At 39.7% G+C, this 17,219-nt stretch overlaps 1 protein-coding gene across 6 annotated transcripts in view; it reads left to right on the top strand.

Moving 5' to 3' along the window:
• Positions 1 to 16,422, top strand: part of mef2aa (myocyte enhancer factor 2aa) — a 61,488-nt gene extending 45,066 nt beyond the window's left edge. For 4 of the 6 annotated variants that reach the window (XM_030730713.1, XM_030730716.1, XM_030730714.1 and 1 more), the window contains 6 exons: positions 955 to 1,177; positions 8,501 to 8,685; positions 10,209 to 10,232; positions 12,007 to 12,136; positions 12,300 to 12,423; positions 12,612 to 16,422. In XM_030730713.1, coding sequence (XP_030586573.1) covers positions 955 to 1,177; positions 8,501 to 8,685; positions 10,209 to 10,232; positions 12,007 to 12,136; positions 12,300 to 12,423; positions 12,612 to 12,948 — 1,023 coding nt within the window. In that variant the 3' untranslated portion in view covers positions 12,949 to 16,422. The remainder of the gene's footprint in view (positions 1 to 954; positions 1,178 to 8,500; positions 8,686 to 10,208; positions 10,233 to 12,006; positions 12,137 to 12,299; positions 12,424 to 12,611) is intronic. The other 2 variants (XM_030730717.1, XM_030730718.1) reach the window with 1 other exon arrangement.
• The last annotated feature ends 797 nt before the right edge of the window (positions 16,423 to 17,219 follow it).

The raw sequence follows: 17,219 nt of genomic DNA, 5'->3' as shown, positions 1-17,219 counted from the left end.
TGATTTGGCAAAATTAAAAAAAAAAAAAACTTTTTTATCTCCATAGGATTTTTCATAATCCAGTACTTTCATTCTTTTATTCAAATGATGTCCTTCCAGTTACACTCCACTAATATTTCCAGCTTCCCATTCACCTTTTCAAGTACCACACTGGCTCTGTCTTTCAAAATATCACAGATCTTTTGTGATCTTATCATGCGTGACAATATTATACTTGTGCAAGAACATAGTGCTTACTAAGAAGCGGTTGTTTTCTCTATGTTCCTGACATGAAGAGCATCACTTTGCCATTAACAAACTAATGATAACACCCAACTGGCTCACTGGATAATGCTATAATGAAATGTTCTCACTGCCACCTGTCATTCTCACTTAACGCTTTGCGCAGTCAGCACTTTGTGGGTAAATGCAAATGAGTTGTGATTCTTGTAGTTGTCGGGGTTGTAAGTTCCCACCACCACTCTGTTTTGCAGAGAAACACATTACACAATTGTGTTTCAAAAGGCAAAAGTATGTGTCTAGTGCTGACTGCTGCAATGCCACAGTGATCACCTGATGGCATGTTTTTGTATTTTGGTTCATGTGAGTTATTATTTTTGTATCTTGTGGTACTACTTGAAGATTTGTGTGTATTCTGTATGTATAATGTTAATAAATTTTTTTGATGGTTGTGAATGTTTATTAAAATAATATAAATTGCTATATAAATATTATTTTGTGTATACTGTAAAGCATATAAGGAAAATCAAGCTTACAATGTAGTAGATCTCTTTTTTTTTTGCAGTACTTCAATCTGGCCTGCCTGCCTATTTTGTGAATTTGTTTATTAAAGCTAACCTTCAAGTGGAGCTCACTGTTAATGATGCCATGACAACCAGTGACTCATCAGACTCATCAGAGCTTGGATTTTTAGTGTAATCTGTGTAAATATTTGTGTTTGTCTCCCTCTTCTAGCCCACAGCATTGCCTCAGCAGAACTTCTCCATGCATGTGGCAGTGCCTGTATCCAATCCTAATGCCATGTACCAGGCAGGAGGGACTCTGGGCAGCCAGGGCTTGGCAGCCGCCACCGCTTCTCTGAGTGAGAGTGGGATGCTGTCCCCTCCACAGGCCTCTCTGCATAGGAATGTTGGCTCTGGTGGAGGATCCCAGAGGCCCACCAGTGCAGGCAGTGCAGGTCAGTGGACAACAATCTTGCATGATTTTTTTTTCTTTTAAAGTAGTGGATGAAGTATTAATGGTAGTTAAGACAGTTCATTAGCATTTTTTTTCGTTACTTGAATGGGTCTCCCCAAAATCAGAAATGAGTTTTATGTGCAATAGTTTGAAAAGAGAAGCTCAACATTTTTGGAAGTTGTTATTGACTTATCAGAATTAGTTGAAAAGATCATTTGTCACTTAATCACTTAACCCAGCTTAGCATAACAGCTGGAAATGATGGGTAACAAGTTCTCTCAAGTGTCCAAGTCAAAAAAAAAAAAGTGGTGTAAAATGGACACGCAAATTAATTGGACATCATCAAAACAGGTTGACTTTATGTATAATGGACATGCTGATCACTTTTCTTCGAAACTCACGATGTTAATCGTATCTGGTTACACCCAGCAACATTTACGTATCATTTTCACCAAAGCACATAAATGCACATGGTAACATTATGGGATTGGCATGATCACTATTAAGACCCACCTGCAACAGAAACAGCAGAGGGAAAAAAAATCTGGTATTAGCAGACTTGTGAGGACCTGCACATGTTTTTGAGTAACAGAGACTTAAGTGAATGAGAGGCTGCACAATGCAGGAGAAGGGGGGAATATGAGGACAGGGTGCATAGAGAGGCAAGGGAATATGAGAGGCAGGAATGAGGCACACACGGATGGAAATATGGGAGACTCGGAGAAGTTTTGAACTGGATGTCTCTTTTTACCCTGCCACCCAGATCCACCACCACACCAGCTCCAGTGCCGCCGAAACCTCAAGGATACAGAAAAGCGATAAATATGACCTGTATCTGAATGACAGAAGGCAGGCACTCGACAGATTGATGAAGCCAGTAATGTTACGTATTCCATGTCTTAAAAAGTTATTGTGAGGTGTGAGTAGATAGAAATGAAAATTTGACAGAGTCCGACTAGGTGTTAGCTCTCTAGCTTCTTATTTGGAAAAAGGTTTGTCTCATCTCATTATCTGCAGGAAACCTTTGAGCAGTCTCTGTCACAAACAGTTTTAAACTTTTTGGCCAAAATGGTCTCCAGTGTAAGTGACCTAATGCCAAGTTGTCATCAAACACCTTTTATCTGATGTTTGTGTGCTATACTTTCTCACATAGTCTTAAGATTCTTATCATTACACCTTTTACTGTGTCTGCATTGTGGAAAAATGACGTCAGTGACGCTGGTACTTGGATGACTGGTGTGACTAAGTCAGTTCAGATGGTTTTCGCAAGCTTTATCTACACTGCCTATAATGGAAGTACATGCAGCGAGGTGTGAAATGCCTCATTCACATTTAACCACATATCAGCAGTTACATCTACCTATTCATAGGGTTTACTAAATGGTTGTTCTTCAAAATAACTAATCTCTTGTGATTAGTTGGTGCAAAGTTTCTATTGTTTTTCTTATTTTTGATGATTCTTATTGAATTTCAAAATCTAAAGGCATGTTCGGGTTCTGGTGGCATGCTGGCATTTTACCCTTTGACCTAAGTGATTAAAAGTGTGTGTGGAACATAATTCCAAGATGCTCAAATACAGAATAAGTAACCGCTTGCTGAAGGTGCATTCTCATAGTGGAATGTTGCATTCACCATCTCCGACTTTATAAACATGCTGAAAACAAATGAGTTGCTCTATTTAATCACATATTGAAAATTCCCTCACCACGAGGACGCTGGCAGAGCACATTCTACTCTTTCGTGCACTGTGAAGATAGAGCTACATGACATTTTCATGTCTGGTCTGGCATCTCCATCACATGCTCTGCTAGCTTGCAGAAAGATGCAGATGGTTAATCATATCACTCTGTGCATCTTATTAGGTGGCATGCTGGATACCACAGACCTTTCAGTGCCAAGTGGTGCGGGCTCCAGCCCAGCGGGTAAGTCCTCCTGGAGAGATTCATTAGCTCTCTGTAGCTCTGCCCAACAGGCTTCCTGCTTAGTAAATGAGCTGGATAGTAGCATATCTATTTGTGATTGGCTCAAGACAGTCGTCACTATCATTGACTGATTGGTCTGACTGTCTTTCCATTGCATGCAAAGGGCGCACGTGTCCTCTTAACTGAGAGCATGCATAATATGCTTGTTAAATGCATGTTTGAAAGATGGAAAATGACTCCACAGTATTCACACTGTGTGTTGTTTGTGCTTGAAAATGATAACCAAGCAGGTCAATTAGCTGTCCAGCTGACATCGGCAGGTAAATAAACGCAGTGTTTCCTTTAAACTTGTCACCTCTATGTAGTTCCCCCTTCTCCTGTTTCCCTCACGTCTATTGACAGGTGCATCTGTTCCCCCTGACTACTCTGGCAGCCCTTATAAGGCTGGAGAGGGTCTGTAAGATGCCTAGACCAGCATAACCCTGTAGGTATTCAGGCCATGTCATCCCACTAAGTCCTCAGTACACAATGACCGGACAGCCTGTCATGGCTGAAATGTGCTGTGTGAGACGTGGAGGCAGGTGTAATTTAACCCTTTCCTTAGTTTGTTGTGCTCCATATAGTATGTCTACCAAAATGCTGTTGTGAAACTGTATGACAGTCAAAGATAATAACAATCTGAAGAACATAAGAATACAAGCTTTAAGGGATTTTTGATTGGGCTTTGGTTGCAAGGTTTAACTGATTGGCTTCCAGTCAGCATTTTAAAAAGAGTGCTTGGTTAGTTTTAAGTTTGGGTGTGGCACCAGGTCAGGGTAAAGTCAGGAGCCTCTGCCAGGGGGCGTCAGCATTTGGCACTGTGTGAGCATGCTGCAGCTGTTGTTTGCACCAAGTGTGTAGAAGAGCATAGGATACAAGGAGGACTAACTTCTCCAGCCCTGATGTCAGATGACCATTCCTGAAATACTTATGATTTTCCCAAGTAGCCGCAATGACCACAGTAGAGGCCTTTCAAAGTGGCCAGATGGAAGATGTGTGATATCTTGTGATATCTTCTCTCCTGTTTAATACTGTCAAGTACTGTAAAGTACAGAACCTTTTTTTTTTTTGAGTTAAGCAAACTTGGAGGAAGAAACTTTTTATTCCATTCAACTACTGGATGTGTGATGGACAATTTCCTGTCTTACAGGCACACGTACTGTATGTACATGCACGATGCCACAATGAACATTACTGGCAACATTTTCTGGCAGATAAACGTCAGTTGTTCTCTCTGAAATAAGCCATCTGTTGTTCTTGTCTAGTTTCTCATTCAGATAATGACTTGCAAGCTAATACACCTCCACACACCAAACTACTTATCTTTAAGCCTCATTTTATGTCATTGGGCAGTGTGTATACTCCAGTGAGTGACAGTGCATCGCTTCTTGCAACAACTCTTGCAGTAACACCTAATTACAAGCTCTAGTTCTTGACTGGTGAGAAAGTTGTGGTGAAAACGAAAGATTTAAGAGAGGGCTCTCTGGTATGCAGTATGGCTGTAAGCTGTATACGTTCATTAATATTGGATGATTACAAGCTCTTGAAACACATTTTACAAAGTATGTTTGCATGCTCAGCAGATCTCATCAAGTAATGGACTCAATGGTGCTGGAGTTGCATGAAGTTTATTTTCAGAAAGTTATTTCTGTTTGTTGTAGTTTTACTTTACTTTATTAATCTTAGGTTACTTGATTGTGATGTATTGTCAGTAATTGCTGTATGATGAGGGATTCTTTCCACTCTCAAATGCATGTTTACGATTTTCTGCAGTCTACAATTTTTAGTAAAATGGTATGGGGCGTGAACAGTTATTCCATCTGACTTCAGTCTTACCAGCTGCACTTGGAACATCCTGTCTCAAATTAGTTTGCTGAGACACAACAAAAGGACCGTAGGCTACATGGCATCTAGCTATTATTGGAAGACTGCATTTGGAGGCCCTTGATTCACTTCTATCATTTCTTCTCATTCATCAGGACATTTTTTTTTTTCCCTCTTTGCTTGAGCCTGGCGCATGTGGGATGTTGGACACAATAAGTCACAGTGTTTTCTCTCCCCAAACTTAAAATGAAAATTGAATGTGTAACTTGTAAACACAGGGCTTTATGTAATGCCCCTTACCAGGCCATTTTAATAATTCAGAACAATGAACAAAAACCGAACAGCTTTCAACGTGCACAGGTTTCAGTCAGAGAGGATTTACTGGCACAACCAATCTGTTAGAAAAGTCTGAATATAGAATGAGGGCAGAAAGGCCCAGTGACATACCCCCCCGCTGAAGGCTTGGTCTTAACTTGTGCCTATTATCTTGGATCAGAATGAACTTTGTGGTGTGTTTGTTCAGACGTGTGTTTCCGTCTTTATATTTATTTTCAAGGCTTATTTCGTTTGCTTGTCATCAGACAGCTGAAATTATAATCAAACTCACATTACACAGATAAGCAAATCAGGCAAGAAATTCAGAGAGAAGAAATGTAAGATCATGTAGGCGCTTCTTTTTAAAGACTACCTCAGCCTATTAGTAAAAAAGATCACCTACCATCTGTCTGTTTTGCCCTGCATATATTTTTAAACACTTTTAAACTGGTTGTTTTTAATTAATGAAGGCTTATTTGTTTCCCTTGCAAAAAGAGGAAATATATAACAACAAAAATATAATAAAGAAACTAGAACAAAAGCACTGGTAGTGGCATTGGCTGTTCGTCAAGCTGACGGCTCATGTTGTGTACGGTATGTGCACTCATTTCATTTCAGTGTGAGAAGGGTTTCGTGATAATTTCTCCTTTCCTTTGCTTTTTTTGGGGGGTGTGTGTGTGAAGCTGTGAAATGGACACACGCACAGCGTACCACAGACTGACCAAACTAGGTAGTTTGCTACTATAAATGAAGTGAATTCATCCTTCCAACAGCTGTGGAGATTTTCCACTGATAAATAAACCAGCATTGCCACTAACAGAACCTCAGTGCTAGTATAGCTACACGTGCTAAGTATATACAGGTTGTATATTAAATAGCATGCAAGTATGAAACAAACATCAAGTTTACATCTCTGAATGACCCTTCTTAGAGTTTTAGCAAAGCAGAAGCGTGCCAGAAGTTTATTTATTTATTTTTTTTTACAGAGAAAAGCCGGTGAACAAAATAAAGTCAGCACAACAAAGACGTAATGAGAATATTAAGCACGGAGGGCAATTTGACCCACAAAAAATTCAGTACACACCTTTCATGACATCGGTTTGCCCACATTTACAGGTAACACCTATAAAAGAGGGTAACCAGACTAGTTAGTAATAGTGTCAATGGGGCACAGAAAAAGGCCTGTTCATATATGAAACATTCACTATAAGTTAGCTATTTACTTAAGAATAAACTCCAGGCATGTGGTATGTCATATTTTTTGGTGCACAGTTTATTCAATTTTGTGTTAAAATATGTTATTTTATGTTAAACTGAGGCACATCATTTAATAATAAATGCATTACCAGAAGATGTATATACTTTTAATCTTGTGTTTTAAGTCATATTTTTGAGATGATATGAGAATTAAATCAAACTAAACAATAACAAAGATTACATTTAGATATTTTATTACAAAGCATTATTAGAAAACAGTGTTATGTCAGCCAATTTTGGCTGCGAAGGTTGCCCTCAAATGCTACAAGACAAATCTCTGTAGTGAAAAAGGCCTTTGTCGTTGCTGCTGTGTTGTTTTTCTCAGCTTTAGGATGCAGACTTCTGTCGGGGCAAAAGCTTATTGATCGCTATCAGAAATGTCTATTTGCCAAATTGCCAAATTGAAATCCATTCCTTTGCATGAAATTCTATTTACACTTACCCCTTATTCCCACTGAATGACTCCTTCCATGCTTGTAATCAGGCTTGCTATTTTTAGGGCTTTGGACATTTAATCTGCTAATTCTGTAAACAGTGTTGTCTTGCAGCAGCATAGTCTTGTATGATCAAAGCCAGAGCTGATGGCAGTAGCTGCTTGCATATACTGTACTGTTGATTCAGTGGTGAGATACTATTGTGCACTTCATAACTGTTTATTTGACCTTGAATTGTTGCTGCCCTTATCTGTGCTCAGACGGACTATTGTTCCATTATGTTCCTATGCAAGAGCCTACTCGTTGAACACACACTTTGTGTTTCACTGGGATAAACTGAACACAATAGCGAAATCAGCAACTTGTTGAAGTGTTACTGATCTGTTGATGCAGTGCTAGATACCATTAATTCTTTCTTCCCCGTTGTTTTCAGGATTTCTGCGTGTGTTTTGCTTTAAGCGTTGTTTTTATTCAGACTTATGTAAAATAAATCTAGGTTAAGCTTCGAGTGCACTTGAAATATTACTTTTGTTTGGTTATTGTTTTCATAAGAATCCAGCGCTCTGTTTTTATCAGAGCGCTTTTGTGTGGAATCGGCAGAATCTCACTGCAGATCTTGTGCACATGAGTCATACAGTGTCTTGCAGTTCAAAATAAGGTACTGTAGCTCGACAGAAATGGGAAGAACACATCTTTGTATGAAACATGTATTATTATTTTTTTTTTTTTTAGAAAAATACTTAATAGAGACAGATGGCTTATGATGATCTAGGAAATTTGTGAAGGTTTCAGTTTTATTTTGGAATGATTTATTTTGATTGACAAGCTACCAAAAACTCATTTCTTAAAACAAGGAAAAAAGTTATTTTTTTAATGTTTTTATCTGATTAAACAGATGCCTTAACAATTGTTGATAACATTTACATTTAATATTTGTTAATCTGTCCACACCCAGTGAATATATTCATCCTTTTCAAGAGATTGTTGTCCAGAGCGAAGAGGGAGCGGGAGTTCCTAAAATAAGTTGTTGGGACTCAAGAAAATAAGTTCCTAAAATAAGTTGGATTGTTCTTTAGAAAAGGAAATGACTAATGATCATGCCTAGGTGTGAATGTGGTGGGGAGAGTCTAGCACATTGCTGCTGTTTGTGTGCACAGTGAAAAACAACAAAGAACAACATTTTATTGTTCTTATTCAATTGTAATGGCCTCAGCTATTTCTTTTAAGCAGTCACAGTACATTTGTCAGTGAACTGCTCCTCGTCCCAAGATGCAAAGAATTGGCTTTGATGTAATCATTCACAGTAAAAATAAAGGGCTCATCAATTTTGAAATGGACATTTTATTTTTGTAAATGTGCAGGATAATTATCCCAGTCTATTAAAACTTCCCAGAGGGTTGGAAACACTTAACGCTGCATGCTGCAGCAAGCTGGAAAACAACACAGTGCAAGAGGTTTGGTTGATGACTGGGAGTGTTGTCAGTCACAGTGCATGGTTTGATGATGTGTTTCTGTTGCTGTGTACATCTGCAGGAAATGGTTTTGTTAACTCCAGGGGCTCTCCGGGCCTCCTCAGCACACCCAGTGGCAATGGCCTGGGTAAAGTCATGCCCACCAAGTCTCCGCCACCCCCTGGAGGGAACATGGGAATGGGAAGCCGCAAGCCAGACCTGAGGGTTGTTATCCCTCCATCAAGCAAAGGGATGATGCCCCCACTGGTGAGTACAGAGCACACCACTGCACACGAGTATCACCAGCTGAAGAACCTTTAAATATCTCTGCTGCAGGGCAGAGCCGAGCTTTGTTTGGTGTCTTTATCAAGACTTTCACAGCAGAACATTTTGCCCGGATTTTGCCTAAACATGTTTTTGATGTTATCACAAAATGTAACGTGGTGTTCAACTTAGGTTTCCACCTCACTAAGGACTTTATTTATCTGAGAAGCTGGGGCTCAGTGTGGTAGTGGTAGTGTGCAGGTTTCATCCGAGCTGCGTTCACCTCAATTTAAATGTGGACCGAAACCAAGAATCCGCAGCCTCCCTCATTTATTCACATTTAATCTGAGGCTTAAAAAAATACTAAAGTTGCAGGGTGCCCTGACCATAGCAGACACCCGAGGCTTGAGCAGACCCTCCAAGTCATAAATCAACATTCAAAAAACTGCAAGTGGGGGATTTAAAGGCAGTGGCCAGCAAATACACAGATTCACCTCTGTGTGTTGTTTGTGGTGTCAGTAACAGGAGCCTTTCCAGCAAAACGATGTGTTTTGTAAATAAACCTCTGGTTACTGTGGCTGCTCCTCCTTTGCTGAGCCTCAGCTGGCCTGGAGCAGTGTTTAAACAACTGTGTGATACTGTGTCTACATGTGGAATACGTAGGAGTAGGACAGGTTATGTTGCAAGAGGTCTGAAACAGCTTAGGCGCAGGGTGGGAGGTCGGTTCTGTTCTGTCTGAGCCTACGAAGCATTTCCGACTGGTAGAGGCTGTTGAGGGCGTGGGCTGTGGCAGGTCTGCAGACAGCCTGTCATTAGGCCATAATGGTATTAAATTAATCACATCTCAGTGTGACAGAGTGTAGATGAAGACTTAATCAGGGGCCCAGGGTGTGAGCCAGATAATATCTTGTCGCCCTTGTCGTGTCTTCCTACCGCTATTGATTGAGTGTGGGTATTAAGAGCCCCGGCGTGGACACAGTATGTCCCACAGCACAGTAAAGATAGAAAATGGGCTTCTCGCTCTTCCTTCCAGCACAGGGGGGATTTTAAGTGCACAGTACCACGCAGCCATTGTTGGTACCAGTGAAGAAATTTTTATTTGGAATTTCTGTTGATTATGATTTGATCTAAGTGTCACATTCACAATCAAATTGTTTGTCAACTCTAATTTGTCTAAGTTAGTTTTTAGCTTCAATGATGTTTGTCCAAGTCTGACTGCTTCTTCTTCATTATTTACAAGATTGGAACAAACTATAGGTTAAGTGTTTCGTATTCACACTTCGTTCAAAGATTGACCCGATTAATTTGCAGCAAATTTAAAAACAAAACAAAACAAAAAAAAAACAAATCTAAATGCTTTGTGCAAAGAAAGTGAGATTTACGAATGATTGCTGAGGTCGTCAGCAGTTTTATGTTTATTGTCTGTTTTACTGTGAAGTCCCATAGCTGTCACCTTTTCCCCTGAGCGATTTACAGCCGCTCTACTGCTTTTCTGTAACTCTCTTCTTTTCTTCTGTTGAGGGCAGTCTGAGGAGGAGGAAATGGATTTGGTGAGTTTCGAGAAATGCCTGAGCAAATGGCTGAAATGTGAACACGCTTCCGGTGATCACTGATGCTAGACTGAAGGCACTGCGCACACTGGAGACTGGCTCTCAGATCTCCCAGTGATAAGAAACAAGAAATTAGAAAAAAAGAAAGAAAAAAAGAACCCACAAAAACATTATCACTGCATGCTTTGGGTTTGGCCTGTGAAAATTGCCTCGGCCTGTTAAATTGGCTCCTCTATTCCCAACACGTCAGTGTTAGTCATATACCACCAGAGTTTCTGTGTGAACGTGTGTGTGTGTGTTTGTGTGTGTGAGGGAGAGAGAGGGGGAGAGAGAGAGAGAGAGAGAGGGGGAAAGAGAGCAAATCAATGCTTAATTTTAAAAAAAAAATTACCCATAGTTTTACGTTTTACAACTCGAAGAGTGATGAGCAAATAATAAATCATTTATATTTTTTTTAAGCCAGAGAGGATTACATCATCTTAAATGATATCACTCTGTGAGATACTCGGTGAAGTCATCTGGCTCGAGAGTGTTGGAACAATGCGAGGAAGCCATCAACTGTAGCTCGTGATGCAATACTGCTTCAAACGTAGCTGCTGGCAGCTGCACATATGTTTGTTACGTTAACCATCGGGGATTTTTGTAGTATTGTTCTAAACTTTTGCTGTGTTTCATTAGTGGATCTGTAACGCACAGAAGAGTTTTACTGCATGACCACACCAGGCTGTGCTTTTGCAGACTGCATGCCAGTCACTGCACTAAAAACTACTGGAGCTCTGCTGTATGTCACTCCAAGAACTGAAGCGTGTCATTTGTATTATCCTCTTGCATCTTCTCGGTTTGGAGTTGTTTGGGTATAAAAACTGATCTCTAGACTCACTTTAATGTCTGTTTAATGTATCCTGAATGTGCTTGAGAAGGACGCTGTTGATGTGGGCTCGCCTAAAAAGGGTGCCCCTAATTTAAACTCATTAATAACACTGTAACAAATTGTATTTGTTGTGGTAATAATCGGATATCAGCAATTCTGCACTGATGTCAGCTTTCCAACTCCACTTAAATTTTTTCCAAGGTTATCTCTAGTTTCTTCTGTATATCTACTGTATATGAAGATATCACTTCACTGTTTGTGTCCTTTTTTTAATCTATTTTGGCAATCTTTTTAAGCCATACAGTGAACAAGAAAGCGCTCAATATTTACAGCCATGAAGCTACACCACCACCTTGTGGCAGCTTTTAATGTTATGTGCACATTCCTGACAACCTCACAGTATAGTACAGTATATAGAACACTTTGAAAAAAATAGTCTTTTGTGGCCTTTAAATTGATCCTCATCTTTGCCCAAGATCTACTTGAGCAAAATGATTGAACCTGCAATATTTATCAGATAAAATAATAAATATTAAAAGGCCCAAAGCTCACCTACCTTTTGAAATTATTTGTTTGGCTCTTTTTTTAGATTAGCTGACTCATTAATTACATTAAAGAAAGGATTGTGCTTCATTCAGTAACTGTGGCTTCATTTAACTTAAAAATTTTTGGTTACATTTTGAAAACATTAGCAGAGATGAAAACTCATCAGCCTTATTTAGTGAGGCCGGCCCCTGGCATTATATGGCTGATTTGGCATGCAGCCTGTAAGTTGAGTAACACTGCTCTAAATGAAGTGTTTTAAATGATAGTACTTGCATTGTTTAGCATCCAAGTGTGATATTTTCAGAGTGCCATATTTTGAGCTAATGTATTTTCTTTGTTGTTTTTGTTTTTTTGCAGAACACTCAGAGGATAAGCAGTTCCCAGTCCACCCAGCCGCTGGCTACTCCAGTAGTGTCTGTCACCACCCCCAGCTTACCCCCACAGGGCCTGGTCTACTCAGGCATGACCACCTCCTACAATCCTGCTGGTGAGTCTGGACTCGCTCTACCCCCCAGACTGATAACAACCTTTTTGGCCGAGATTATTTGCACAACACGCTGTTGGTTCCTGCTCTTTTCTCAGTGGCACATAGTGTTGTAACTGAAATGTGAGTGAGTTCTCAGTGTGTGTGGTTGCGTTTGTTTTTACAGAGTACTCCCTGAGCAGTGCAGAGATCTCTTCCCTGCAGGGCTTCAGCTCTCCTGGGCTCTCACTGGGCTCCATGTCGGCATGGCAACAGCATCAACTGGGCCAAGCAGCTCTTAATTCTTTGGTGTGAGTAACACACTTACAAACAAAAGCACACTCTCCAGACGCCCTCACATAAAAGCAACACCCACTGTGCTCTGTGATATCATACTGAATCACACATCTACAGTCCTGGCTTTTCACATTATTGCAATTCATATTTGTTCTCATTGTTTTTGACCAACAACAAAATGTCCTGCTTATCTTTGCTGCAGTGGTGGAGGTCACCTACCTCAGGGTTCCAACCTATCTATCAGCACCAGCCAGAGCATAAACATCAAGTCTGAGCCTATCTCACCACCACGGGAGCGTGTCACCCCATCTGGGTTCCCCCCACAGCAGCCGCAGCAAGGGTCCAGCCGACAGGAAGTTCTGGGACGTTCACCTGCCGACAGCCTGAGCTCGTCCTGTAGCTCATATGATGGCAGTGATCGTGAGGACCACCGGCCAGACTTCCACTCCCCGCTGGGGCTGGGCAGACCTCCTGCTGGCTCAGAGGACAGGGAGAGCCCGTCGGTCAAGCGCTTGCGCATGGACACATGGGTGACATAAAGAGCCCTGATCAAGCCTCCAGTCACCAGCCGGTCAGAGAGAGGGAGGGTTAGACATGGAGATAAGAGAGAGAGAGAGAGAGAGAGAGAGAGAGAGAGAGAGAGCAAGGGTCCTTACAGCTATCATTGTCATGCTATTATTCAACTCCACTTCAGTTTGTATGACTGAGATGTGATGTAATGTAATACGACATGTCAGGACATATCTAAAGTTAATTCTCAGACTGATACAATAAGATTAAAAACTCAGCAAGGTGGACTGAATTATATGCACAAGCAGGTGGTATCAGGTACTTGGTGCAATTCAGGAGACGCTGCAGAAGAAAGAAGTTCAAAGAAAATTGTTAAACCATAGGCGGTAGATTACTTTAGTCACTGGTCTAGTCAGACACTTACATGTAGTTGCTGTTTTGCTGTTGTGCTTGCAAGTTGCAAACAATCAAAGAAAGTTGTGTTGCTTTCAGGCTGAGGACCCATGCATATGATGCTCACTGCGAGAACTGTCTTTAAAATCATGCTGTAACCACACAAGTTCTTTATATTAAGTGGCCTCTTCTAATTTATTGACTTGGTTGATCAGGCACACATGAAGTTAAAGGACCAGTGTGTGGGATTGTGTAGAGTTTAGTTGCAAACAGATCCATCCCATCAATGCAGACGTGTGAAAGTTTTGTCCATGTTTGGCAAACATGACAGACTCCATGAAAGAAGATCCAGTCCTGATGTACAACTGAAAGGCTAATTCTAGTGTATAATGAATTATACACCAATTCAAACACATTTATGAATGCTTTAATACATTTCTGCCAATAGATCCCCATAAATCCAACACACTGGTCCTTTTTATTGATGTTATAGAGGAATTTTGATCACACAGTAAATCAACAGTTGAGACTACTTTAGCGAATACATGAAACATTAATGTTGGAGGTAAAAACGAGATAGCAGCAGAATTTATTGCAATAATGACAATAACTATTCATTTTATAATTTAAAATTTTAGGGTATGTAAATGTGCAATTAAGATTATGCCCAGTTGAGCTGGTGAGAAAGTCAGCATGTTCACGTTTGTGTAACAGTTCATCAGTAATATAAGCCAAAGCTATTCTTTTGTGTTGTTTTGTACAGTTGCAATGATTTCTCTAACAATTCACTCAAATGCACCATTTCTTTCATCATAGTTATTATTTTTTGTGCTTTTATTATAGTTTAAAGTCATGTAAACCGGATCTTGAATCGATATCTAAAGCCATGAACATTTGCTGTTCTGTTTGTGTAATTGAAAATTTGAGCCAAACATTGTCTTTTGTTGTGTAAATAGCAACTTTAATATATATTACCAGGGTGTGAGTACATACTGAATGTACTGTATGATCACCGTTTTCAAGGAAAGTATATTTTTGTGGTTTACAGCCAAGTTTACAAGAGTACACCCTAAAAAAAAAAAAAAAGTAGATCATTCACTGGTCAATATTTACTATTATGTTAGTCTCTTCGAAACTGAATCGCCAACATGAACTCCCGTGTGTTTAGTTCCAGATGGTCAATTTGTTTTGTCTCTCTTTTTAGTGGTTTAGTGGTGATTGTTTGTCCTGATGACATTGTAATAACAATGCTGTGAGGTTGAAGTTCCACTATTTTCATATTTCTTAAGGATAATCACAAGGCTAGGGGAAATAGGATTTCTTCTCACCTATTGTGCTGGCCTGTGTTAGCAGCTGCTGAATACACTGCCACCATTCAAATCCAAGGTCCAGGCCCCACACCGAGGAATAATCTATTGTTATTGCGTGGAGCTCGACTGAAAGGCATGCCATCTCTCAAGCCATTTCCACTATTGTGCTATTGGTTCATGCAATTAAAGCAAAATGCATAGACATGGTAAAAGTGGCTGCTGACCTTCATACAAAACCAATCATGCCTGTTCCAACACGTAGTTGTAAATATGTAAGTCTATTTGAAATGTCGGTCATAATTGCGTACAAAAAAACACCCATGCGCTTCATTAAACGGCTCCAGAGACGTCATCTTATCGCCATTCCCCATTAGTAAGTGTAGTGCAGCCAGAGGAAAGGTGAAAGTCTGAAGCTGAAGGTGCAGGGGGAAGGGGAGGGGCTGTGACCTGGTTTCTTCTTCATCCTCATGGAAACAAATCATTCAGCAGCTAAATCATAATAAGACACACTGACTGACTTCAATCTCACTGCTGAAAGGCACACATTTGTATGAGAAGTTTGCTGTACAAGACAGGTGTTGCTCTGTATTCACCGTGGCTTTTCTTGTGTGTGTTTCTGAGGTTTCTGACCTATGCTGCCCCCATCAACAGCTCCATGGTTGCTCACGTCTGTAATGATCTATGCAGTTAACCCCCGATTCACATGAAACGTACAGAATATGATGTCATTACAGGTCATGTTTAGTCTGCATTAGGAGGATGAGTGTCAAAGACTGTTAGCCTCTTAAAGTGTCACAGAAGGGAGTTACTGGAGTTAAGTATAATTCATTTCATTAAATTATTTATTTGGATACCCTATGTCAATTTCCACATGTTCTTATATATTGGAAGACATACTTACATGGTGTATAGTAATCCATAATGTAATGTAGTTTAACACAGCAGGTGAGAATAGCAATAATAAAAGACTACAATGAAAACTGCCCGTCTTGGCAGCATCACCTCGAAGTTGAGCACATATTTTAGCACTCGATAACATATCAGGGAATTTTGTAGTTGCTCTGTCTATATGCACAGTTAGGAAAATGCCTTATCCCAAAGAGAAATGACACCACTTTTACGTTCTCTCAGTTAGACATAGACAATGCAGATATCACTCAAACATGACCAGACCTGCCTCTTCTCAGATAGGACGCACACAAGAAAACGCATGGTGAATGCTCTGTGGTTAACACTGCTCTTTTGGTCTATGTCCAAGTTGTGCACAACTGATGAATGTGAAAGGAAAGGGTAATCAATGAACCTCTGTCGAGGACTTTCTTCACTTTGCTGTGCAAGAGTACACTGCTTTGCTTCACTGCTTTTATAAACAGAACTACGTGTTTGGTAAGTGTTTGTAGTTGATAGTTCACTTAACTAAAGAAGCTGTTTTCGGTTTGAATGCTCAGACCGTTTGGCGGCACAAGCTGGACTTTGTTGCCAATAATGACATTATTTGTTTCAGAATCAAAATAGATTTGAAGTTAATCGACATTTTATTTCCCTTCAATGTTGTTACTTTATTTTCATCATAAATATTCAAGTGAACTTTTTATTAAACAATTAAGATACTATGCTAGATGTTGTACAAAATTTGTATTCTTCACAAAAGTACAAATATTGGCTTTTAATGTGTAATTTAGGTTATCTCTCTTATTCTGTATAAAATGAAGTAAACAACTCTTTCATAGAATTTGTTCTCCTGTGAAGTCCCAAACAGTAGAAACTGTCAACTTTATTAAACACCTCAGTGTATGCTCAGTCTGATCTCACTGTCTATTTATCTTTGAATGATGCTTCAAAATACTTTTTTATTTTTTATTTTTTTACATCAGTGTACTAAATTTAGTCGGTGCACTGGGGCCACTCCCATTGTCATTTTGATCCAAGCTGGCAGCAAACCACTGCTAAAAACCTGAAAATCCCCTGAATTTATCCAAGAAATGTTTACATTTGGATTTTCAAAATGTGTATTTAAAAATGTAATACCAGATGTAGTGATTATAATTATTTCCAATGAAAAAATAATGCTACCACACTGGGAAAAAATCAATTAAACTTAAAGAAAGACCATGTGTAATATTAAAGTAATATTGTACCTATGCATTACCCTCTACACAGCTTTTACTTTATATGTTGAATCTGTGTTGGCGTCAATATTTACTACAGTGAAAGATGATCAGTCAGTTCCATCTGTTTCAATGAAGAATCTCTAAATGCTGTCAAGTTAATACAAGAACAGTATCGTTAGCGCAGCTGCAAACGACATAGTAGAACCCTTTTTACAGACATCAGCAGAGAACAGCGTATTTGCATAGCATTGCCTGCAGGAGGCACTGCAGTACAATAAATAAGTTAGTCAATTGTTTGCTGGCCGGTTGGTAAAGCAGGGACTGTAGTACAAAGCAAGATCAATTTATTCAGTCTCTCTTGATTTACTGTCACTAAGCATTATTAAAGCATCTGATCAAGAGCTCTATATTAACTTCATGTCTACTGTATGAATGTACATGTGAAAGAGGGGAGATGAGAGACAATGTGAGAACCATCAATAAAAT

This window comes from Archocentrus centrarchus, chromosome 6 (genome assembly GCF_007364275.1).
Source record: "Archocentrus centrarchus isolate MPI-CPG fArcCen1 chromosome 6, fArcCen1, whole genome shotgun sequence".
Taxonomy (NCBI): Eukaryota; Metazoa; Chordata; class Actinopteri; order Cichliformes; family Cichlidae; genus Archocentrus; species Archocentrus centrarchus.
The sequence above is the reverse complement of the archived record's forward strand: the minus strand, read 5'-3'. Positions and strand labels throughout refer to the sequence as shown.